At 32.1% G+C, this 18,933-nt stretch overlaps 1 protein-coding gene across 26 annotated transcripts in view; it reads right to left on the reverse strand.

Moving 5' to 3' along the window:
* The window catches only part of LOC143243052 (dynein axonemal heavy chain 7-like), a 50,080-nt gene that overhangs the window by 415 nt on the left and 30,732 nt on the right, over nt 1-18,933 (reverse strand). For 18 of the 26 annotated variants that reach the window (XM_076486754.1, XM_076486748.1, XM_076486743.1 and 15 more), the window contains 5 exons: nt 14,803-14,985; nt 11,164-11,319; nt 3,220-3,431; nt 1,203-1,281; nt 189-318 (listed from right to left, as the gene is read on the reverse strand). In XM_076486754.1, coding sequence (XP_076342869.1) covers nt 241-318; nt 1,203-1,281; nt 3,220-3,431; nt 11,164-11,319; nt 14,803-14,838 — 561 coding nt within the window. In that variant the 5' untranslated portion in view covers nt 14,839-14,985 and the 3' untranslated portion in view covers nt 189-240. The other 8 variants (XM_076486734.1, XM_076486759.1, XM_076486757.1 and 5 more) reach the window with 3 other exon arrangements.

An 18,933-nucleotide genomic window follows, 5' to 3' on the forward strand; every position in this document is an offset into this window, starting at 1 on the left:
CACAAAGCACTAATAATTATATTTGATGTTTAAAATACTAAGCTATATACATAAATATGTATATAAAGAGAATAAAAAAGTCAGAGATAAAACAATAATATATAAATTGTCTTCACACAAGCAATAAAATACTACTTATACAAATTCTAAAAACATTGAGGAAATATTAAAATAGTTGTAGTGCATACCTTCCCTCCTCTGGCATTTGAGCCATAATATCAGGGGAACTAAAGATTGGCTCTAAATATAGCCATGTAGCTTGAACTTTAACCACTCATCAATTATCTCTCTAACATCAACAACTTGTGTTCCCACTCTCTGTAAAATGAAAAATAAAAAAGTGAAAATACTTCACAATTTGAAATATATAGTATATGAAATATAAAGGTATATATAGTGTTTATCATAAAATAAAAGTAATATTTAACAAAGAAAAAATTATTAGAATATAATTAATTTGATAAAAATATTTTATCAAACCTTTTTTTACATTTATGAAACATTACCTTTAAGTTTTTCTAAAAACACAGTAAACATTACTCCTTAGTATAACACGTTTCTTTTACACTATCATTTCAAACATAGTCCTTTTTAGATTTTTTTCATGTATATATCTATCTTTATGTGTATTTGTCTTTAAGAAAACAATACACACACATACACATGTATATGATTATATCTGTACTTAAAAAAATTGAGAACGACCATCAACTATGTTACAAAAAAAAATTAATTTTTTGCAGCTTACTTTAACCACAAATAGAGTTAGCTAGCATTCCTGTCAAATGAAATGCATGTGTATCAACATAAAACTAATTTATTCGTTGTGGGCCTGGACTATTAATGAAATATCCAGTTTCAGACAAGAAAGAAGACTGAATATTGTTTGTGAGTTTGTAAAATTTTAGTATATAAATAATTATTTCTCATAATTATTTTTAATAACTGTTATTATAAATTGTATTGTTTTTTTGTATGTCAAAATTGGTTTGTGTTAAGAAACTTGTGTGTATTAATCCTGTTGGCAAATATTGTAAATTTAATACATTGTGACATTTAATTATCTTCTAAATTAAAATTAAAATGTCTAGTTATTTGAAATCGTAATATGTAATGTATGTAACGTAATTAGTTGTAGACTAATAGATAAATTATAATATGTAACATACGTAATAAATGTCAATATTATTTTCATTTCTTACCTTAGAGTTCATCAACTCCTGAGTGCTTTTTGGAATGGTTAAAGCTTTATCTACAATGTGTTTGTACTCATCACAAATCCTACAAGATAAAAACTTATACATGTTGTGCCATGTTAGTTAAAATTAAATAAAAGTAGGCATTTATGAAGAAAACTCAAAAACTGCATGTTAAATATATAGAGCAATCAAACAATTTCTCTTAAGTGTTTAGTTTTTCACATCTGTATAATCAAAGTGTATTTTCTTTAACAATAAATCATTACTTCTTGGTGTTCTTGTGTGTCAATCATATGTGCAAACACAGGTATCTTAACCTTTAGTGAATACAGTGTACACAGTGTAACGTGGTTTCATACATTTACTGCTACAGTAATTATATCTCATACACTAAGCCAATAATGTACAGTGACTCCTATTTCTTACTTGTGTCAAAGAGGCATTAAAACAGGAAGTTCAATTCCAATAGCTGTTCAGCAAACTTATTCCTTTCAGCAACCATCCTATTCAAAAAATCCTCCACAATAAGCAGTTTGAATATTCCAACTGGAACAGCCTCTTGTAGCAAACCTGTAACCAGTTGAGGCTATGCAATAAAATAAATATTAGTTGGACTGATACATTTAGCTCGAACAATCAGCCACCTGTCAGTTTATACCAGTATTCCAGTGCACTGTCAGTGTCTGGGTTATTGTATCTGCCATGGATGAAGCAGTTTGAAAAAAAACCTAGTATTTACACTCCAGTCCTCTTGAATCATCAGGCTCACAAGGTTCATAATTACTACCTACTTCATCCTCTTCAAATGACTGTGCATTGGAATTTTGTAAATTACTTGCAGTTTCATTCAGAGTAAAACTCTAAACAACTTTGCTATCTTGTTGCCATAATAGTAATCAAAACAAGGCACTGCAGAAATCTCAGGTCATGTGAACTGAAATTTTAGTAAAAAAATACTTTCTACTAATTGAAAGAGGGAAACACACATGCATGATCATTGTACAATACTAAAGGACTGTTTATCTGTTTGCTTACACACAGTTATAGCATCTTTGCTGATTGATGTGTTAACACATCATTAGTGCCTGATTAATAGAAATGACTCATTAGTACTTCATTGGTGATGAACATGTTAATCCAACAATAATAGTAAGGCTTTTCTCAATTGTACAGAATTTCCAGTCATCGTGTAAGTCTAATATTTTGTTTATTAGGGTGAAAACCTGAAGGTGAAGAATAGAAGTGATATAAATAAACAAACGAAAATGGTTATAGTTATTACCATGAAATAAGACTTTATTAGTTAAAAGAAGTTTCAGTTCTATATCAACAAAAATCATAAATAGCAAGAGTACTACAAATGACTCAATACAATCTAATGATTTTAGGATTTCATTTTCTAGTTCATTGATTTACAACAGTAAGTATATTTTACAATTTTTTTTATACTGGTTGACTTTCATTAAGGCATTTTATTTTAATTATGATCTGTAATAACTGATGTAGTTCTAAACTAGTTGGCTTTCGACTATAACATACATAATTTTGTAAGGGTCAGATATGTTTTAAAATTGTCTTTCACAAATTATCAGTGTTACCTTTTAGCTCTTCTGAATATTTGTAGAGAATAATAACCCAATAAACAATAGATTCCTACTTCCTTCTATATATACTTCCTTCTGTTTAATAGATTTTACAAAAATACAACTTAACAACTTATGCATCATTTTTTATTTGTTATCTTTTTTATGTCAGGATAGGTTATCAACTTTAAAATATTTTAATAAATTTATAAAATGACTATTATCAAGTAGATAAGATAATATATTAGATGACATAACTGTGAAGGTACTTATTAGTGTAAATTAATATTTACTGTGCAATAAAAAAATGCTACACACTTTTTAAATTAACAGTATGTATCTAATACCCTCTCATTTTATGCTTTTTGTTGATAAACTGATTAGATTAGAATTTATAACATTAAAAAAGTCTGTGCTTAAATTTTTTATGGTGTTACCTTTTACTTTCTTCCTGGTGCTCATTTGAGATGTTATTCAATAACTTTTCCAAAAGGATCTCTGTTTGACTAGCTAAAGACTCATAATGTTCCCGAAAATCCAACTGGAACATTCCGAGATCAACAATTTTGTCTGCAGTGTACATAAATTTGTTGATCCAGGATTTATACTCATAAACCTGTTTTCTCCATACTTCAAAGCTGCTCTCACTCTAACATATTAAACAGTGATTTTTTCAGTCTAATGAAGATGCATTATTGGGAAATAAAAAAATAATAAACTAAAAAATACATAAAAAATGTTATCATAAAACTGTTTTTGAACAAAATTTACAGATTTAAAACATATTTTAGGATAGCAAAAACTATTTTAGAATTAGGACCTCCTTCTTTTCTTTACTAACATCTCTAACTGAACACTTCAATGAATGAAGTTCTTAAAAATAAGTTCAAACAGTGTTAGGTAGTGCAAATCAAAGACCTGCATATCACATAACAAGGTTCTTGAAATTTCAGTGGAAAAAGAACTAGAAGGTTTCGATGGAAAAATTTAATATCTAATAAACTTAATAAAATATCAAATTAAAAGTATTTATATACGTCTAATAATGTAAATGAAGAGAATTTATCTTTACAGGAAAAACTTTGCAAAAAAAGCAAAAAAAAGCATGAATATGACTTATTGCAAAAGTTTTACTATATCAAAGAAAGAAAAATAGTTTTTTGAATCAATAATACAAGTGAGTTTGGTAAACCTTAGACACAGAATTATAAATTCAAAATGCAAAAAAATTATTTTTTTAAAGTTCAGAAGTTGACATTTTTCATACACTGAAAATGTATTATAAATAGGTACTTACTTCGTCTTACATAAAGCTATCTCAACCTTTTTCTGCCCTCTAAGCATTGTAAAACATTTTCATGATCAGCCTGCCAGTTAATATACTTCACCAATTTCACATGATACCTCAACATGTACATATCATGTGAATACTCTCCACTAATTTTTTGCATCACCTACATTTGTGCAGCTACCTCCCTCTGCTATTGTTATTCAATCCTCACTTTCATGGCAGGTTATAAAAGAAGAACACCAGCCAAGGGTAGAGGAAGTAAGCAGCTATCAGAAATGCATTTTCAGTGCATGAAATATGTTAACTTCCAATATGGTCTTACCTCCTTTCATATAAAACTTGAATTCAACACTGCAAAGTTTTAGCATACAATGTGGGAACCAAGTGGAAAGTGACTCCCCTGAATGAATGTATGTGCTTTGAGATGAAAATGAAACACACTTATGAGGTACCATACTGACTTCTGGAACAGGTATGCTCTTTGCTCATGATGTAGGAAATGAATCTGACATAGGTGTAATCCACAGTAAAATATAAACAGAATTAGCTACATACACGTGCAATCTCAACCAGACAAATGAGATTTCATGACTTGTCCTTGGCATTAGAAGGTTGATGATGAAAAAAAGATAAATTATGACATAAACATAAACGTGACTAAGCCACGTGGACTGTGTTATCTATATATATACGTAACAAGCCTAATCATAAGTATACAGGAATTAAGAAGTGGAAGTTAGCTTCTGGCTGAAACTGGACAAACTCCCAAAACCACATTAGGAACAAGAAGTATAATACATCAAAACTAGCATTACAGGGTTGCCTCAAATCAACCTCATGAACAAAGCAATATCTGTAACCAGTGTCACGAACAGAAATCGTTCATTACCCAGTCATAAATACAGGAAAGAGATATCCAGCATCTGGAATTATTAGGAAGATTTGTAACACTTACTCAACCATAGGAACAGTGCACTTATGTCCTGTATCTGTCACTGAGAAGCAGGTGAAGTCCCCCCAAACTCAATTGTAGGAGCTGGAAAAGAACCTCCTGCAACCAGAATTAATGAGAATAGGAGTCTCTACCATAAACAGCTATAAGAATAGGAGAGTGTCATCCTGCACCTAGTTTTAAGAGGAGGATTCTGTATAGGCTTGGCCTGCTATAACCTATTTGTTACTTTATTTTGACAGGAGTCCACCTGATAAAAAGCATCCAGAGGAAATGGAAGAAGGCAGATCAGCCTTGCCCTCTTCTAACTGGTAAAGTAAATTTCTAGTCTCACTCATGATCAATCTTTTCAGAAACTAAGAAATGGGTAAGAACTCCCATGTTACACTGAAAGAAAAAAGGGGGAATTACATGTGGTGGGGAGTCCAGAGGACCATCACACTAGAGAAAGTACAATGGGTATCTTTAATTCCTACTTTTAAAAGCATATCACTCCCAATTAATGCAATCAAAAGGTCAGCAAGCATGGGTGATAATCCCCTTCTGCTATACTCAGGAAGTCCATGAGTGATGGTCTCCAAATGATATATACATATACATACCACAGGGTATGCTACAAGTGGTCTTGTTGAAACATCCCATTCCTACAGTGAGTGTTATAATGTAATCATGACGTCAATAGTGCATATCTGACCAGGCAAAAAAGATATGACAAAATGATGAATAAGGTGAGAAAACACATTGTGGAGGTGGGGGCCTTCCATGGAGGAGTTAGAATACACCAGCCTAATGAGTTATTATGAAAAATGAAAGGTTTCCAGGGTATAAAAGTTGGGAAATTGAACCTCAAAAGTAGTCAGGAAATACCACATAAAATCATAAGGAGAGAACTAGACAAAAGTTGATCAGCATCAGCACCAGTGAAAGATGAAAGTGATAGTCAAACAGCATCCATGAGCAGCACAAATCTTAGGGATGAAAGACCAGTTAAGCAGTATGACATAAGAGAAATGGTAGAAGAAGCAGGTAACATTGAAAACAGAAATATCTAATTTGTGATTTCCATAAGCAATGAGGAGAAGAAAATAAAATCTTGAGGGGGGAAGAGGATGATGGAACATGAAAATGAAAGTTCAAAGGAAGAATGGTAAAGATGTAAAGAATCATTCTAAGATCCCAATCATGCATATTAAAGGAACATAGAGGATGCATGACTTGAAATAATAAAAAATGGTGAGAAATGAAACGGAAAGACAAAACCTGCAGAAAAGGAATGTGTTTGACAAGTCCATCAGATATCTAGAAATGACCAACGTGGAGAACCCTTTGTCAAACAACCAGGTGAAGAACAAGGAAAGAGAATGAACAGAAGGGTAGAAAGGAAAAAACTCACAACAAATAGATCAAAGTCTTAAGGTATACTCTCACCTATGTGGTAAATGGACATGAAAGAAGGACTAAGGGTACAAGAAAAAAAAAGATGTAACACATGGAGTCAATCCCTGGGCTGAAACAATGCACCTGACAAAAGCCATGTATGAAGGCAGAGTGTGGTGACATCTGGACGAACAATATATAACTGAAATCAACAGAATACAGATTTAAGGGTAGACAAAGGTTACACAAGTAAAGGCTGGAGCAGTGAGAATGATGGTTATATTGGCCAAGACAGAACCACTAGTAAAACAAGACATAGTGTGGTTTGGAATAAAAATAGAACTCTTGAAAGAATATCAAATAAGATATTAAGCATAATTGTGAAGAATTCTCCAAACTTGACTGAACACGACTACCCCCCAAAGTTAGTGGATAATAAACAGAAGAAGAAAGAAAAGGAAATTTGGTGATCCAGTGGAGAAAGGCATAAATGAGATATCTCCAACTGAAAACATATCCACCTACAGGCCTGTAGATTAAGAGACTATTCCACATGTAGAATCTTGTTGGGAGGAGATAAAAAAATCCACTACCAGATTTAGGAGAAAAGGCAAGTGAAGACCACAAAGTGGTAATTGTGGGCCCAGAAAAGAGATTTAGGATCTGAAAACACAGAGACCTTGAACTGTTACTTCCTGGCTCTGTGATACGAGTTACTACAGTGAAGATGTCAGAATGTAACATTACCACCCACTCCATGATAGAGAGAGGAAGAAAGTAGGATAAAGCTTGATGAACTGCCAAAAACTTGAGAATGGTGATATGGAAAGAAGAACTCCAAGCTGTAGATTACAAGGATAAAATGGCATTACTAGTGTCATGAACATAAGAAAAGAAATCAAAGCAAAGCTCAGCTCTGTAACCAGGAAAGAATAAAACATGTCAGTGATGGAACAAAACAAACATTTAAGTTCTAAGTTTACAAAATTAGTATGATAAGGCACATAGTGAAGAATTACAAAAAAACAACAGCATTTATTCAAATAGAACAATCAAGTACCTATTTCTGGTATGTAATCTAGAAATTATCTAAATCTACCTAATTAGCAAAGTACTTATAAGTATCAAATAGACAACCATCTAAGTGTATCTAGCCCACAAAATATGTAATAATAATAACTGTGCAAAATGATTAAGATTACCTAGAAAACACATTAATAATCCACATCTAACTTACAATTCATCTGAAGTAATCTAGATGACAAAGGACACATAATTACATCAAACACTGAAGAAAATTATGAGAATAAAGCATGGAGATAAAAACAATGAAAAATATCATTCTTATAGATTAGTGAATTACATGTTACTAGTAAAGATATGTGACATACAAGCTATTTAAACATATATAGCTTAAAAAGTACTGATAAATATCAGACAAACCATCTAAATCGGCATAGTCCACAAAATAATAAAAAAAATGTGCAAACCAATAAAAATTACCTAGAAAACACATTAAGAATCAATATTAATTCACAAATCCTCTAAATTAACCTAAAGAAAAAAGGACACATTTAAGTCCTACACTAACAAAAATTAAGATGATAAAGCACACAGTTAAGATTGATGAAGAAAATTATTAAAAGATAATAAGAATTGTTTGTCTGAAGTTAAGCACAAAGTTTCACAATGGGTTATCTATGCTCTGTCCACCATGGGTATTGAAACCCAGTTTCTGATATTGTAAATCCACAGACATACTGTTGCACCATTTGAGAGCTGGAATAACAAATAAGATGTTACAAGTAGTAATCATGTGTAACTTGCAATCAATTTAAACATACTTAGTTAAAGAACTAAGTGAAAATAACCTAACAAGCCCTTGAAATTTGTTAAGTCTACACAGTATTTAATATTAATGAATATGCAAAGAAAAACAACAAAGTAATAATCAATATCTCATTTGCAATGCCTCTAAAGACACTTAGATGACAAATGACACATAAATTTCTAACATAGCAAAGTCTAAACAGAGATGACACAAAATACTTAATTCTTCCATTTTTAGACAAGGACAAAGCCACACAAAAGTATTGGAGCCAAGCTACAAGTGTATTAACCAAGTGTGAAGCATTCATGTTGAAATACTTATCATGGATTCCCTGATAGAGCTGGAAGCAACAGGATAAAGGACAGGAAGAACAATTCACCACCAAAGTGAATGACATTGCAGTACAGGAATGGGTGGAAGGTGAAAACTCTTTAAGAAGTGTACAGTGTAACAGATTAAAATAAGCTACTAGAGAAAAAGAGTCCAAATTATTTTCTCATTAATTGTATTTTTCTCAGAAACAATGCCACATGAAAAATAAGAAGAAATAACTGTTGAACATACAAACGTAGCTTCCTGCAAATTAAGACAAACTTTCTTTGCAGATGAAGTCTAACCTGATTCCTGAGAAGCTGTTTAACAGTAACATTTTCGACTGTAACAGGAAATGCATAGTTGACACAATGTTTGCAATTCATGAGATCTCTTATATTTCAGTAGCATGCAAAAAAACATAACTAAACAATGCTGTACCAATAGAGAAGGTGTGAAAGGAGGTAAGACCATATCAGAAGTTAACATTTTTCTTGTGTATTTCTTTCAGAATCTGCCAATTCTTAAAAGTGAGGATTGAGTGAGAATGGCAGAAAGAGCTAAGCTGCTTCAATATAGGTAGCACAATACTGTTGGTGGAAAGTAGTCGCATGATATGTACATGTTCAGAAATGGTGCAAAATTGATAGGGGTATATAGACTGGTGCACTGATTGAGAAAAGTTTTTAACAATGCTCAAAGAGCAAAAGAAATGTGATATAGCTGTGTTTGAGATCATACTGGAATAATTATTATTAAAACAATGCAACACATATAATACAATATGTTAATAATATAATAACACTTATTTATTGCTAAAGTACAGTTTATTAATACAATCACACTGTCTGCTTTAAACTCAATTATCAAATAATACAAATATTACTATGTAACCAAGAGTTTACCAACACAGTTACATAATAAACTCTCTAAAGACACAGAGCATTGTTTACTAACACAATCACATTGTAGTGTTAATGAACAAAATGACATTATGATTTTTTTGGTTTTAAAACACTTAAGTAACACAGACACAAATATCAGACACTAAATATTCCACTTAATAAATCAAGTAACAAAAGTATTTAAAATTTTTACTCTCAGAATATAGTCTTCTAACATAGTCCAATGCAGAACTTCATATTGTTTTACATTAACCTGCTATATTGCTGTCATTTACACAATATTTAATTATTCTTGTTAATTTGTCTTGTGAGGTTCATTAACATATATTTCTTTACATCTAGCAAATGTTTAGTATTATTTAATTGGTCCTGAAGTCTCCACAATGTTCTATTTACAAAGGCCTTCAGTAAATTCTTAAACTAGAAAAACACATTATAGCAAAAAAATATCTGATAATAATGGCCTCTGAAGAGAATACATAAAAAAGTTTGTGTGTGTGTTTTTTATACAGCAAAGTCACATTGGGCTATCTGATGAGCCCACTGAGAGGAATCGAACCCCTGATTTTAGCTTTGTAAATCTGGAGACATACCGCTGTACTAGCGGGGGGAGAAAAGCTTTAATGAAGAAATGTAGTAAAAATTTATTGTTGTTTTAGTAAAATCCTACACATTGGACTGTGTTTTCTGTCCACTGTAGTGAATTGAACTCATGAATTTAGAGATTTAAATCCATAAAGTTACTGCTGACCCACTGGGTTTGGGGACTGCTAAAAGTTAGAATTCAGTCAGTTTTGCTGAGGTTTGTTTTGTAATTATAAATATATTTAGAATAACTTATCCATTTTACAAATGCTCTTAAATGTTTACTACATCTATCATACATATATATATCAAGCAGAAATGCTGTTTGTGCATATACACTTCTCACCTACACTTGGCATGCACCTTCAGGGCCTCTACAGAAAGTCTTGATGGATCAGCACATAAACTTAGTTCTCTATGTTATCCCCCTTGGCCACTATGTATTTTACCTACTATTTTACTGATATCTATTTAACTCTGAAAGTACTCTTAGCACCCTCCTAGGAGTGATATTGGTGGGCTTGCATTTGGATCTAATCGCTGTATGTTACTTTCTAAGGACTACTGTGTCTTCTCCCGTGTGCTGAGTAGATATATCAGATATTTGAATATCATAAGCATGGGATGGCTTTGGCATGACTGTAACCATTCTGCACATTACTCAAGCCTACTCAGTTAGAGACTGCATGATTATTCCCATTTCTAAATAAGTCATATGTAGAGTTTTTGTTTTTAATCTGTAATTTGTCTCAAAAGGACAGTGTACATCCTGTGCACAATATTGCTGTGGGTCCATACTAAATTTTGCACTTTGCTGCTCCACTAGAAGTAACATGTTAGGCAGCACAAACATAAGCAGTTTTTCTATTATCCCATAGTTAGCCATCATAATCAAATATAAAATGATTAAATATAATAGAAAAAACTGTTAATTCTTTATATTTTAACATGATCACTGATCAAATGATGCAAATAAATTTCCTACTTTAATAACTTGAAAACATACCTCACCATCTAAAATGTAAAGATACTTATTAAAGTTGTTCATGTATTTCTGAAGATGCTGGAATTGTTCTTTGAGAACAGTTAATATCTGTGTCTTGATAATACTTGAGAGCCAAAACATACTGTATTCAGATGATTTTCAACTCGAGGAATTATTCTGACAGAATGAAGCAAAGAATCCAAGATATCCAGCAAAACTGTTTCAAAATCATGGTAAGTTGGTTCAAGTTTGATCTGCTGTCCAACTGCAACCAATTTTATAATAAACATGTGATTTTCCTGAAACCAAAAAGACATGTATACAAATTTTACTCAATAGAGAAATAGATATTTTTGTGCAACATACTGGATGGTTCCATCTTATCTACTCTACAAAGCCTAAAAACACATTTGTAAAAGTTTAGAAAATATTTTAATGTTTTCTAACTAATCTGTAACATTTTTTTTCTTTTGTGACAAGCAAGTAAACAACTGCATGAAGGTTGTATAGGTATGCAAACATGTATTTTAAAATGCAGTCCTCTGTTATACAGAACTTATCAACTAAAACTAACTGCTCACCATACTTAACTCTCAATTTGTATAAAATATATTTTTGTACAGCAAAGGATTTGAACTGTACAAGTAAATGGCTGTGTTCATTTTCTACTTATGTATGTGTGGTGATGAAAAGCATTATTTTTACAGTTAATAGGTTTTAATTTTTATCTTATGTGGAGTAATAATCAAAGTTTAAATTTTTATCTTATCTGAAGTAATAATCAAAGTCTTAATAAAAAAGGTAAACAAAGTTCTGATACTGTAATGAACATCACATATAAACACAAACAGTACAAAATGATTTGCAAGACAGTAATTTAAGGTGTATGTCTAAAACTCATAAACATTATACTCAGATTAGTTGACTAACTTTTATCCACAAAGAAGAAAGAAAAGTATATTTAGCCCATATTTGGAAGTAAATTTTCTACAATGCTAAATAAACAACAAAACCAATGTTTAAAGTAATTTTTAAAGAAATTTTCCATTGGTTTTTTTGTAAACAATGAAAATATCTTTTCTGTGGTAAACTTTAGAAAATAACATGGGAATGTATTAAAGGTACAAGTTCTTTTACAAGGCAATCAAGCTTGGTCATTGAAATTACATAATATACATAGAATTATGCTATTTTAGGTAAAGTAATAAAAAAAAAAAAAGAAATGAATCATACTAATTATAAGCTAATCAAGCTTACAAAATTTAAATGTGAATTAAAACACACAAGAGAAACAATCATAATACATGTATACACAAAAATGTTTTGGGAAAGTAACCAAAACTGTTTTTCCTTCTTCTCTGAAAGCTGTTAGTTTGTATCACTGTAGTTTAACTTTTTTTTAATGTTGAAGAATATATACTCAGCAGTGTGTTGTGGTTCTTGCACTTGTATACTTCTTTGTAAACCTTTTTTGAAAGTGCAGAAAAAAATGTTTTAGGACTGTTTCTCTTTTTGTGTAAATTAAAGTTTTTCTACTTTTATTCTTAATGCAAATCTTATGTGAGTTGTATGATAGTGTCAGTTAACATTAACTTTGATATTCAAAGATGACTACAACGATAACTTGAATTTTATAATTCAGATGTTTTACCTCCAAAACATTGTAAATGGGTTGGTAAATGTTGTGTAGCAACTTTCCACTGGCTAAGGCTAACCACTTCAAAAAGAATTTCAAAAGATTAAAAAAAATAGAAAGACACAAGAGGCTTATGCCTATCACTATTATAAATAAAGAGATGTGTAAACTGTGGGAGATGGCAGCAAGGGCTTAAGCTTTTATAAGAAAGGGTACATCAACTAACAATGATTTTCAGAAAGTTAGGAAGAGTATTATACAGTGGAGGTAACTGTAACGAGCCTGTTCTATTGAACAAAATATTTTATTCATTGAATTGTATATACAAGGAACTACTAGAGAGAAAGTCAACAAAAGAAACAGAGAAGGATGTGGATGATAACCTAAGAAGATTGTAGTTATGGGTGATTCCTTAACAAAGTATGTGAATAGGATTGTCTGTGGGGTAAATACAGAGAAAATAATTAAACAAACATATTCCTTTAGAAAGAAAAGGGTAGCTCCAAATAAAAAATCAGGTTGGTTCACAAAGGGTATAAGAGATAAAATTAAAGAAAAGCATTGTATATTCAAGAAATATAACAAAGTCTTCAGATAAGGTAAAACCCTTTAGGACTGATAGAGATCGGCCTATATTTAATGATTATGAGAAGGCTGGGTTATTAAATTTGTTTTTCTTCAGTTTTAATTAATGAATATTTAAAAGGTATTCCTAATCTTGAACAGGTTGAAAAGATGATTTCATTAATTCTGAGCTTGTTTAGAAAACATTGAGCAGTTTAAAGAACGATAATGCTACTGGGCTTGATATTTACCAAGAAATTTGAAGGAGGTTAAGGATTAGATATATAAGCTGCTTGCTACTATTTTTGTTAGTTCTTGAATAGTGGGCAGGTGCCAAAGGATTGTAAGTTAGCTAATATTTCACTCCTCTTTTCATGAGAGATAATAATTCTCCCAGTGATTATAAGTGTATTAATCTTACATCAGTTGTGAAAAAATTTAAGAAAGTCTGATAATAGAGGCTTTACAAAGTCATTTCAAAGGGTTACTGCTTATGTAGATGAGGATAACAGTGTAGATTTGGTATATTAACCTTCAGAAAGCATTTGACAAGGTGCTAAATAAAACATTTAAAAGGAATTATCTCTGTAGGTATTAGAAAACAATTACCTAACTGGACAGAAGAGCAGCTGAATGGTAGATTGTTACTGTAAATACAATTCAGTCACACTATTAATATCGCAAGTGAGAGTCAGGTTTAGAACCTTTGCTCATTTTTTGATTTACATCAATGACATAATAAAGGAACGATTAGTTCTAATAATAAAATAATTGTACAGGTGAGAAAATAACAAATGCAAAATAGATTATAAAGTAATGCTGAAAGAGTCAACAATTTAAAATAACTTTATTGATAAAACATGAATACCATGTTTTGGGCAACAGCACTTCATCAGCTCTGGAGTATTTGTGTACAAATTATTGTTATGAAATAATTTCATGTGGCTTTGCATATGTGAAGATTCTCTTTAATGAGCTATGAAAGTTGGTTTACTCCTAACAGGTTTAGTTTCTGTTTTTCATTTATCTTATGAACACTATTTACTCTTCCACTTCACTTATTTGCTGAATGAAATTTTCACATTTTTCCATCTCAGGCAAGATCCGTTAATCATAGTTTGAGATGCAGTGATGTAGTTGGTTGATTGTTCAGCCTAAATTGTTGATCATAAATGAGGAGTGTTTTGTATTTTCTTTGCATCCATTCATCATTCAATGAGTCTTTTATTCTGAAGTGTCCACTGCTCAGTTTCTCACTTCAGTCTTAGTTTAGATGATTGTAAATTCCAGAGTTATTCAACTTTATATGCTCCAGGTCCAGTATTTAACACATTCAGTTCAATGAGATGTCAATAAAACATTTAATCTATAGTTACACGTTTTTTTAAACATTTTTTGTATTACTGGTAACTTTCTTTTACAGATAATCAATTCTTTTGGTAAAAATTAATTATGTATTTATAACAGACAAAATGTAGTTTTGTTTATGCATTTACAAATAGGAAATAGGGCAACCCATGTTATTCTAAAGATAAATTAAACATCTTTCTTTAAAATGTCAGGCAAATATTGGCATAACTACCTTAGATCTGCATAAAAATTCAGTGTATTTTTCCATAAACACCTTGCAGAGAGATTGGGTTGCAGAGTCATTAGCATTGCTACATTGTCAAAGAAAGACTGCAGATGAAGCTGAATAGTGGGAGACAGAACATGCTTCTGCTTGATACCTTGATGAATTATGTTTTGTACAGCTGTAAACCACCTGAAAGAAGAAAACCTACTTATTAATACGTTGTAAACATCACAATCTGAGTTGATGCTTTTCAGTTTACCTATTGTTATTATACTAACAAGCAAAAAAGGATTTACAAATCTGTATTTTATAAACAGAATTTTAAGAAATGTTCTGATCTTCCCACATTTTCTATAACTGAGGATATAAAAACTTGCTTTCTTAAAGAACTCATTATCTTATATTCTACATAATATTATATTTCTCTGTTTTCCTGTTGTTATTATAATAACAAGGAAAAAAGGATAAAATCTATATTTTATAAACAGAATTTTAAGAAATGTCCTAGTCTTCCCACATTTTCTGATTAACTGAGGATATAAAAAACTTGCTTTCTTAAAGAACTCATTTTCTTATATTTTACATGTGAATGATTAAGTATACAAATACTACATATCTTTCTTTCCCATAGTATTTATTATTTACAACAATCTTTAATTTTTTAAAATTCTGATTAAACCTGGTAGCTGTCACATGAAACATCAAACCTGAGGTGTTACTTCTTTGTGACTCAATATTTCAAGAAGACAACGTACTATTTGTGGGATAGTTTAATTGCATTCTACTTGACCTTGTGTTTGTGAGGATACTTTGAAGTTGTCACAAGAAACAAAGACATTTCTATGTCCTGGTACCCTTTTCTGAATTTTCTTGTGATAAGCAAATTTTATGGTTATGATGAAGCCTTCAATTGAATCTGGAGGAGAGCAGTCTGTCTTTTAAGAAAGCCAAAACTTGGTTCTTGAAGTCTTATCAATGTTTATACTTACTGAAAATACTGAAAATGTGTACTACAGTTTAACTTTCTCATTTAGAATATCCTTTAGTTTCCCTTGATACAATAAATAGTGTTGAATTTGTTGTCTTTTTTTATTCCATTTGTTACAAATCACTGCAATTTTCTTCTCTAAATTAGATTCATGAATCTCTCATTTTTTGTGGAGATCAAGAGATGCATAATGTTACAGAAAGTTCACTGTTACATTATTGATTGGTTGTTGCTTGATTAAGTGTTTTATGGCACAAAGCAGCTAGGCTATCTGCACCAAACATCTGGTAAAAAGTTAAAAGTAAATTTAGTAAAATTCATAAAAGGAAATTAAGGTAAAACAAAACAAAGTTAAAAAAAACAACATAAATAGCATAAAACCAATGTTTACATCTAGTCTACAAAGTCAAGAAAAAATTACAGAAATTTAAGTTGTAAAGGACTTTCTGTAGTGTAACTGTAATAATGATAACTCACCAGGAAGACGAATAGGTAAGTACAAAAACCACCATCAGTCACCTGATATAATTATACCTTGCCAGGATGACTAATGGGTAGTTCGAACAGCAGCGTTAGTCACCTGAAGTTGGCCTTTCCAGTCCTAGCTTCGAGTTATTTCATGTTAGGCCAGTTTCTAATTTTAAATTGAACTAGATGACTTTTAAAAGGGAACCACATTAAAAAGGTGTAATGTAGAAATTAAAAAGATTAATGACCTTTAGAAAACTAGAAACATTACCAAGGTGGACAGTGTCACCATCACTGTCTAACATTATGGACAAACCTTGGGACAGAACATGTTTAAAATGGTGCCGTTGTTGAGAGTCATAACAATGACAAGAAAGTAAAATGTGGCTTATTGTAATTTGAGTGTTACACAAACTACACACTGGTGCATCAGTTCCAGATAAAAGCAAATGATGAGTTAAAAAACTGTGACCAATGCGTAGTCTAGTTAGAACAACTTACTCTCTCCAATCCTGACGGAAGCAAGACGACTAAAGTCCAATATAATGTTTTATTTGGAAAAGCTTGTTTTCGTGTTGCTAACTCCAAGTCAACTGCCAGCTGGCACAGAGATGAGTCTTGAATACAGGACCATAGTCTATGTATGGGACAGGTACAGTGGTGATAGAGCCAGAGCAGATAGACTTAGCTGCAGTGTCAGCAAGCTCATTCCCATGAATACCAAAGTGGCCTGATATCCAGAAAAACTGGATAGAATTAGATGTTAAAGAGAAATGGGCCAGTGGTTTTGAATATCAGCAAGAACAGGGTGTGAATTAACTTGAAGCAATTCCAGGACCAGTAGAGAACTATGCGAGTCAGTATAAATAGTGCAGTTTGACTACTGCTTAACTTCTATGTGATCCAGGGCAAGGGAAATAGCATACAGTTCAGCAGTAAACACAGAAGCTGTAGTGGGGATTCTGTGTGCAACCACCGAACCACAACAATCCATGGCAGAGCCAACACAGTCACCTGATTTTGAACCATCTATATCAATAGGAATGGAAGGATGGTTCAAAAGATGTTCAGCAAATTGCAGACAATATTTCCAATCAGGAGTGTCTACTTTTCTCAGATGATTTAAAGATAAGTCACACTTGGGAACTGTAAGAAGCCATGGTAGGATGGGCTAACCAGTGGATACAGCAATGTTTATTGAGGACAGACCCAATTCATCTAACTGCACCTGATATAAATGCCAAAAGGAGCAATGGCAGACCATCTGGTCTGGAAAAGTATGGCCCAACGAGGAAGGAAAACAAAACCCCAGATGAAATGCTTTGGTAAGGAACAAAGTATTGAAGCATATTGTAAAGACAGTTGCAAACAATGGAGGTGCAAAAAAGGTTCATGAGACTCTGTGTATAAGCTCTGAACTGGGGAAGTGCTGAAAGCCCCAGTGCAGAGCCAAAGACCTTAATGATGAATAGGATCTAGCATCTTTAAGGCCAAAGGTCATGCAGAGTTATAGATCAGTAATCCACAGTCAAGTTGCGATCTAATAAGAGCACTACATATCTTTAGCATAGAACGTCGATCTGCTGCCCAAGTGGTGGAAGAGAGGACACAGAGGATGTTCAGTGCTCTTATACATTTGACCCATAGCTGCTTGTGTGTGGTGTAAAGGTCAGCATACAGGGAAAGATAAGTTCCAAGAACCTTGTCTCAGGGACCACAGACAGCACAACTTCACTGATATGGAGTTCAGGATCAGGGTGAATACACTTCTGACAATTTTGTTTAAGATCCAGTACTTACACTGTTGACAAGTTTGATCAGATTCAGTACTTACACTGGTGACAAGTTTGATCAGATCCAGTGCTTACATGATGACAAGTTTGATAAGATCCAGTACTTACACTGATAACAAGTGATCAATTCAGTAAGTTGGATCAGATCCAGTACTTACACTGATGACAAGTTTGATCAGATCCAGTACTTACACTGATGACAATTTTGATCAGATCCAGTACTTACGCTGATGACAAGTTTTATCAGATCCAGTACTTATGCTGATGACAAGTTTGATCAGCTCCAGTACTTACAATAATGACAAGTTTGATCAGATCTAGTACTTACACTGATGACACGTTTGATCAGATTCAGTACTTACACTAATGACAAGTTTGATCAGATCCAGTACTTACACTGATGACAAGTTTGATCAGATCAGTACTTACACTGATGACAAGTTTGATCAGATTCAGTACTTACACTGATGACAAGTTTGATCAGATTCAGTACTTACACTGGACAAGTTTGATCAGATCTCAAGTACTTACACAGTACTTACACTGATGACAAGTTTGATCAGATCCAGTACTTACACTGATGACAAGTTTGATCTCAGTACTTACACTGATAACAGATCAGTACTTACACTGCTGATCTCGGTAACACAGTGATCTAATGAAATAGAAATAACTTTGTTTATATCATTATGTAGAATGATATGGCTTTACCATCTTTACCAAATAATCCAAAACACACATCTGACAATATAAAATATCACAAGTATTTTGTTCAAATGTTGCTTATTTCATTACCAACAGGTAATTTTAACATGGTAACAAAACTAACATGCCAGCCAGCCATGGTAACAAAACTAATGTTTTAATGAATGTTTATTGTTATCCAAA

The sequence above is a fragment of the Tachypleus tridentatus genome, unplaced genomic scaffold (genome assembly GCF_004210375.1).
Source record: "Tachypleus tridentatus isolate NWPU-2018 unplaced genomic scaffold, ASM421037v1 Hic_cluster_2, whole genome shotgun sequence".
NCBI lineage: Eukaryota > Metazoa > Arthropoda > Merostomata > Xiphosura > Limulidae > Tachypleus > Tachypleus tridentatus.